Genomic DNA, 7,629 nt, shown 5'->3' with positions numbered 1-7,629 from the left:
CACTGCTCGTTCACGGACATCGCCTGCTGTGAGTCCGCCGTCACAGATACAGTCCCGCGTGTCGGCCGTGAAGTGAAAAGGTTAAATGTTTGAGCGTTTGTCTGCTTTTCTCAGGGCTTCACCACAAATATAATTCCGGCAAGTCCAGCACGTACGTGAAGAACGGCACCGAGTTCGCCATCCAGTACGGGAGCGGCAGCTTGTCGGGCTACCTCAGCCAGGACACGTGCACGGTACGTTCATCTCACACGTTAACGTCACCGGAAGAACGATTTTTACGTTCGCCGTAGCATTACCGTACCATTTGGTGTTTCTGATTTGGACGGATGTTGGTTAAAGAAATAAACTATTAAAGTATAATATTTTTTATAGCCTGATTTTGAAAAGTGCTTCTTGTGTGCAGAGCGGTTTGAGTGTGAGCATGTGACACTGCACAAAAAACGATAATGTATTAAATTCAATGTTGCTGCTCATCATGGACATTTCCCAGACTGTGAAAATCCCCCAAAATCTACTTTGCATGTAGTATATTGAAAATAAACCGTTTTTTTGTGTTGTTTGTCTTAAATGAGTGGCATAATAACAAAACCCTGGCATTTAAAGGGTTAAAATTCTGAAAATGAATGAATATTTGATATTTATAATTAGGACTGAGAAAATAATACTGTGTAATCATTTTTAAAGGTTGTTTTTTGAAAAGCCTATTTTTGTGTGTATTATTAGAGTGAGCCCTAAGGCTTTTTTTCCCGTCTTTTCCAGATTGGCGACATATCTGTGGAAAATCAGCTTTTCGGCGAAGCCATCAAGCAGCCCGGCGTGACCTTCATCGCAGCCAAGTTCGATGGGATCCTCGGCATGGCGTACCCGCGCATCTCTGTGGACGGCGTGGCTCCGGTCTTTGACAACATCATGAGCCAGAAGAAGCTGGAGAAGAACGTCTTCTCCTTCTACCTGAACAGGTGAGAAACTGAACGCTTTTAGCCGAGCTCTTTTCATTCAGCCTCTTTGGACACTCAGATATATATTTTTAAATGTATTTATTTATTTATTTCATATATTGATTAATTTACAGTTTGTGGCTGTGATAAATGGTGTTGATGATTTTTGAAGAAAACATGCGTAAGTTTAGAAAGTTTAGAAACGTATTTTAAGGGGAAAAAAAGATAAAATATTTTCTACAAAAATCACCTACAATCACCACACGTCTGCTTAACCCATCGCCATCGTCGTTCTGCCGTCAAACCCCTGAAAGAACCTGAAGTTGCATTTAGCACAAACTTGACTTCTGATCATCCCCAAAAATGAGTTTGGATTTGTCCTGAAGCGGGTGGACACGGGGCTGCAGTGTGTTACAGTTTTAAAAGCTTCTTTCTGCAGATATTCAGTTAAACGCTGCTTCACTCTCCAGAGGCACAGAAACAGGAAACACAGCTGGTGTTCAGTCTGGTTGGGACACTCGGATGTTGCTGCCGTCGTGTTGAGAAATTTGAAAATCGTTGTGTTGTTTTTTTACAGTTTCGGGCTGTGAAAATTGGTTTCATTCTGGTGATTTTTGAAGAAAAAGTTCAGGTTTTTAAGGCAAATTTAAAGGGAGGAAAAAAGCAAAAAATATTTTCTTTAAATATTGCATAAAAATTTTTTTTCCATTTTTTTCCATTTTGGAAAAAAATGCCCAAACATTTTTAAACAAAAAAACGGTTAACATTTTCCATAGAACATGTGCACGTTTGCCGGTAGCCCTTTTTCAGCTGCAGCTCGTGTTCAAAAAGAAGTTATCGGTTATCGGTATCTTATCAGCCACGAGAAGCTGGAAATTATCGGTTTATCAATATCGATTGAAATAATCATTATCGTGCATCACTGGCTAAGATATCTTCACGTCTCACTGAGGAGTCAAAGGGAACCTTTGAGCTCGACAGAAACAGTGATTTGACGTATATCGTGATATTTATCGATATCGACATGGTGATAAAACGTTTTTGGCTTCCGTGTTTATGCTCGGTGTTCTTTGTGTTTGAGTAATTTCTGTTTCTCTGAGAGGGATTTTCTGAGATTGAAACTTGAGACAAAGTTTGACTTCATGTCGTGTTTCTTTTTCAGGAACCCGGACACGGAGCCCGGCGGTGAGCTGCTGCTCGGAGGAACCGACCCAAAATACTACAGCGGGGACTTCAACTACGTCAACATCAGCCGGCAGGCGTACTGGCAGGTCCACATGGACGGGTGAGCGCTCAGATAATAAAACAACAAGAATAACTTTATTTTAGTTATATGGCGCCTTTAAAAACAGGCAAAGCAAAGGCGGGAAATCTGGGAATAATAAAATAAAGATCAGCAAACATGCCGAACAGAGAAAAGTCAAGAGAAGTCTAACGGAAAGAAGAAAACTCCGAACAAAAGGTCGACAAGAATAAAGCAAATTAAAGTCATAAAAGTCACAAAACAGGATCTCAACAAAAGGTTTCATCCAGCAGGCTGCTTCATGCTGCTTTACAGAGCAATCAAATATAAAAACATAATAAAAGATACATATTTACAATAAAAGAGATGAGATAGAAACATAAAATTAATCACTAAATTATTCAAAAAATCATCAAATAAAAATCACCTTTAGCCAAAGTGCAGACAAGAGGTGCACAGAGAGATTTTTTTAAATGATTTAAAATCAAGTTTAAAAAAGTTAAAGTACTAAATGAACAAAGTTAAAAAAAAAAAAAAATAAGAGCAATAAGAGACTATAAAAATAATTTAAGAAATAATAAAGAAGACATCGCATCAGTGAAAATGGATCAAAGATAAGAAGATAAAAGTAAATAAATTAAAAGAAAAACGGCATCAGAAGAATACGGAACAGATAAATAAATAAGAAAAATAAATCAAAAATAAATAAACAGAATAAATAAGTAAATAAACACAGGTGACGTCACATGGTGAGTCTGTTTGAAAAGACGTCTCTGTTTGACGTCCTCAGGCAGGTCCATCCGAACACAGATCGTTATTTTATTGTCGTTCCGGTAGTTTGGACGGTCGTCGTGTTATTCTCACCGTAATAATTCGGGCAGAGCGTCGTTCCTCCGACTGCTGAAGACGAACTCGCAGCTGAAACTTTTAACACAGACGGATAAAATGAAAGATTAAGAAAGAATATTTTTGTTGTTTCTTTCTTCTCAAACGTGAAATTTTCTGCTTTTCTTTGTTTTTGTTTCGTCCGACAGTCAGAAACGTAAAAAAGTCATTTGGACGCATCAGAGTCGAGCTTCTGGAGACCGTCATCAGCGTTTTTTAAATTCCTGGATAATTAAAAATATTCACTCGATAAGAAAATATTGTAAATGTGTGTGTGTGTGTGTGTGTGTGTGTGTGTGTGTGTGTGTGTGTGACAGGATGACGGTGGGCACCACGCTGAGTCTGTGTAAGAGCGGCTGTGAGGCCATCGTGGACACGGGGACGTCTCTGATCACCGGCCCCGCCACCGAGGTCAAGGCCCTGCAGAAAGCCATCGGAGCCACTCCGCTCATCCAGGGCGAGGTGAGACCGACGCGTCATTCGTCCGTTTCTCCGGGACGTCACAACGTCACAAACGCAACAGAAGTCCGTCCAATCGCCACAAGTTTACTGCAAAATGTCTGAAACGGTTCATTTGAGACCTGCGTCACCATGAGCTTTCTTGTGCTGCGTTCAGAATTTAAACCTCTGAAACGTGGACAAATTTGTTTGATTTCTTTAAAAGAAAAAAGTAAAACATAGAAATCATTTAAAAAAAAAACGGCAATGAGCAACTTGGCAAGAAATGTCCTGCAAAACAAAAAAATAAAGACGATTAGAAAATTCTCCAAAAACTCGAGAAATGTCAAGTTGTGATTATATATTTAAAATTATTGCACAATAAAGGAAAACATTTATTATTCAATTTAGTTGTTTTTTTTTTTTTTTTTTTTTTAATTTCTTAGTTACAAAAGTTACTTTTTGTTTTTTTTTACAAATTTCAAATTTCAAATGTTTTTGACCATTTCTAAAGTTGCTCGTTGCCTTTCTCTCCATTCTGTTGAAAAGATTAAGCCCGTTTGCTCAGATTTCAAAGGGTTAAAATGCGTGCAGCGTGTAGGTTTGCTCAGCTGTCTCTCCGTAACTGGCGGGTTTCCATTAACCCTCAAATTACACAAATTGAAATTGCGAATATAAAATACGCCGAATGGAAACCCGCATAGAGAGAGCCGCAGAATCAGCCGTTTCTGATCCTGATGACCTCTTTCATGCACTTTTTATGACGATAAACGTTTTTTTTATCGAGGATAAATTGTTAGAGACGTACAGACTTCTTCTAAAAACCTGACGAGCAGAGCAAACCGACCCCAAACAACTAATTTAGGATTCATTTATTTATTTTTGATCATATTTTTCTTACAAACCTTTAAATGACATTAAAAAAAAAAAAAAAGAACATCCAAATCCCTGAACTGAAAACAGATAAACGAATATATTTGAATAACAGAAAAATATTTTTAAAAATTATTATTAAAAAAATAATAGGTTATTATTAAAAAAAAAACAAAATTACTACAAAAAAATTGCCGAAATCATTGAGTCATTCACTGCATTTTTCATGCAAAGCTCCCCTGAAATGAGACATTTCAGGCTGCAAAACCCCAAAACCGCCAAAAAAGCCTGTGGGGGCGGGGTTTAACACGCTCTGATGAAGCAAACAAACTTTGATTTTTAAAAGATGAAACTCAAACAAACTCTGTTGCTCTGAGAAAACACGAAATCGAATCACCCTGTAAAGTAAATGCAGTTTCCGGAGTTTATTTTCCGTGTTGTCGTTAAAGTGCCGAGTTTAACTCTTGCCTGCTCGTTTCAGTACATGGTGAACTGTGACAAGATCCCAACGCTGCCGGTCATCAGCTTCAGCGTCGGCGGGCAGACCTACGCTCTGACCGGAGAGCAGTACATCCTGAAGGTGAGTCTGAGCTCAGCGGCCACGTTTGTGATCCAGCGGGAGGTGACGGAGAGGCGAGTCCTGCGCGAGAGAGCGGTGACGTAATGAGTCCGAAAACGCACAAGTCCGTTAGCCTTTTCGCTCTTCCGGTTCCCTCGTCTTAAAGTCTCCGGGATTTTTTATGGGTTTTCGGTAAAACGCCTTAAATAAGGTCTGTGGTTAACACAAGCTAAATATATTTAGACGTGTTGCTCTGCAACATAAAGTACGTTTTTGAACTTTTAAGGTTTTAAAAAAAGGCGGTCGTTAACAAGCGGCTGAATGGGACGACAGTGTTTGTCGTTAAACGTCGTCACAGCGACACCGAAACTCATTAAACCCACTTTAGCCTTTACAGCTTAACAGAGTCTCGCTCCAACTTGTACATTTATCTGTTTATAATGTTTTCGACTGCGTTTGAACGTGTTTTTACCGTGTTTGTAGTGTTTTCTACGTGGTGACCACGATCTCGTTGGTTTATAGCCTAACAGCTGTTTGCGTCTGCCGATTTGATTTATGCTTCAAACACACAAACGTTCATTTGTGAAGATTATCACGGACAAAACCTGCAAGTACCATAAACTCGTGTTCGGCACAGAGCTCATTTTTGGCGATAACCGAAAATCCCGTAAGGTTTTTGATGAGGGAACCAGTGCGATGCTAACTTCGGGGTTGGCCTACAAAAATACGTCGTCTCTTCACCGCTCTGTTGGTTCGTTCGAGACTAACCAGTTCTGACCAGTTCTGACCAGCAATTCATGCTGGTTAGATTTGTGTCCGAGCCAAACCCGACTCGCTCTGACGCCATCGTCGATGGCGATAATTCGCAGTTCGAGGCAGCTGCAGATTTTTTTATTTGAAGTTTCTTTTCTGTGAACAGAGTTGATGTTGTGAGACTTACATACATCCATCATAAACTGTCCAGAGTCTGTTTTTCAATCATTTCACCGAAGGAAGGAACCGAAGGGTTAACGGCAGACAGGATCACTCAGCTGTGCTGCAGATTTACGGGAGAATTCCTGTAAATGAACCAGGTTACGTTTACAGTAACTGTAGGCTGCGAACAGACCGATAAAGATTTGAGCTTTTTGTCGCCGCCTCCTGCTGCGGCCGCCAGCTTTCGTGCGTTGTCCGAACGAACCGAATATCGTGAAAGGCGCTCAGCTTTGCGTGAGTCGCTCTGAGGAGGGAGTTCTCGTTTTGGTTTGATTGATTGGAAACATTTCGGCAGCTCGTCTCTGACTCCGTGTTTTTACCTCTGCAGGTGAGTCAGGGCGGGAAGACGATGTGTCTGAGCGGCTTCATGGGTCTGGACATCCCGCCGCCCGCCGGGCCGCTGTGGATTCTGGGAGACGTGTTCATCGGTCAGTACTACACCGTCTTTGACCGGGACAACAACAGAGTGGGCTTCGCCAAGGCCAAGTGAGCAACACGTTCAAGTGCAAAGCTAAAAAAAAAAAAAAAATCCGGAGACACAAACCCGAGCTGCACACGTTTTCTGTTGCTTCGCAATCAAACCGTTTTTAGCGATAGATTTTGTGTAGAGCCCGAGCGCACTGACCGGGACGATCAGTGCGGTTTCCAGCAGAGACGCAGGTCGGACGTTTGATGTGTGTGTGTGACGGGTGTGTGCGTGATCACGGAGCGGTCGATTGTAACGGTACGGCCCGTTTTTAAAACATTAAGTGATTTTTTTTTTTTTTTTTTTTTTTAATCAGGGATTTGTTTTTAAACACTTAATTTGCATTTTAGGAGGAAATTTGTTCCGTAACTACTGACTCTGAGTGTATCTTAATGTGATTGGCCTGAATAAACAGTTTTTAAAAGAAGCAGAGAGTCTCAGCTGTTTGTGGCTCCTCAGATCTCATTAACCCCTCAGTGCCCACACTCATATCGCTCTGCACACAACGCAGTTTTCAAAATCAGGCTGTGAAAAATATACATTAATATTATTTTCTACTTTCATTGAGTTCATGTTTTAACCAACATCAGTCCTAATCATAAATATCAAATATTCATTAATTTTCTGAATTTTAACCTTTTAAATACCTTTTTTTTTCTCCACGACGCCACTGTTTTTATATGAAAAAAAAAAAAACAAAAGCAACATTGAATTTTATACATTTTTTGTGCAGTGTCAAATACTCACATTCAGAAAGAGATTATACATATTTATTATTTTCTAATTTCATAAAGATTATTTTTTTTAATCAACATCGATCCTAATCAGAAAAATCAAATATTCATTAATTTTCAGAATTTTAGTCCTTCATATTGCAGGTTTTTGTCATGATGTCACTATATTTTTAGATTTAAAAACTTACTAAGTAGATTTTTTTTTTAAATTACCATCACAGCCTGAGATATGTCAGTTTTTAGCAGCAACATTCATTTTTTATACATTATTATTTTGTGTTGGCGCAAATGCACTTTTCAAAATCAAACTTTAAAAAATATTATACATAATATCATTTTCTATTTCAATTTTGTTAATTTTAACAAACCAAATCATAGATATCAAATATTCATTAATTTTAAGAATGTTAACCCTTTAAATGCCAGGTTTTTCTCGTGTTTCAAGATGAAAAAAAGCACATAAAAAATAAATTATTTTTAAGATACTACATGCTGAGAAGATTTTAGTTTAATTATTA

At 39.0% G+C, this 7,629-nt stretch overlaps 1 protein-coding gene across 1 annotated transcript; it reads left to right on the top strand.

The window, feature by feature from the left end:
* Positions 1 to 3: 3 nt before the first annotated feature.
* On the top strand, positions 4 to 6,804 carry ctsd (cathepsin D; the record flags this gene model as incomplete). The annotated part of the gene is made up of 7 exons (XM_042481725.1): positions 4 to 28; positions 115 to 233; positions 760 to 959; positions 2,101 to 2,223; positions 3,384 to 3,528; positions 4,859 to 4,957; positions 6,240 to 6,804. Coding segments are annotated over 7 exons (873 nt in total), but the record flags the coding sequence as incomplete, so codon positions are not given.
* Positions 6,805 to 7,629: the final 825 nt, after the last annotated feature.

This window comes from Plectropomus leopardus, unplaced genomic scaffold (genome assembly GCF_008729295.1).
Source record: "Plectropomus leopardus isolate mb unplaced genomic scaffold, YSFRI_Pleo_2.0 unplaced_scaffold29620, whole genome shotgun sequence".
Taxonomy (NCBI): Eukaryota; Metazoa; Chordata; class Actinopteri; order Perciformes; family Serranidae; genus Plectropomus; species Plectropomus leopardus.
This window is presented reverse-complemented; position numbering and strand designations above follow the sequence as displayed.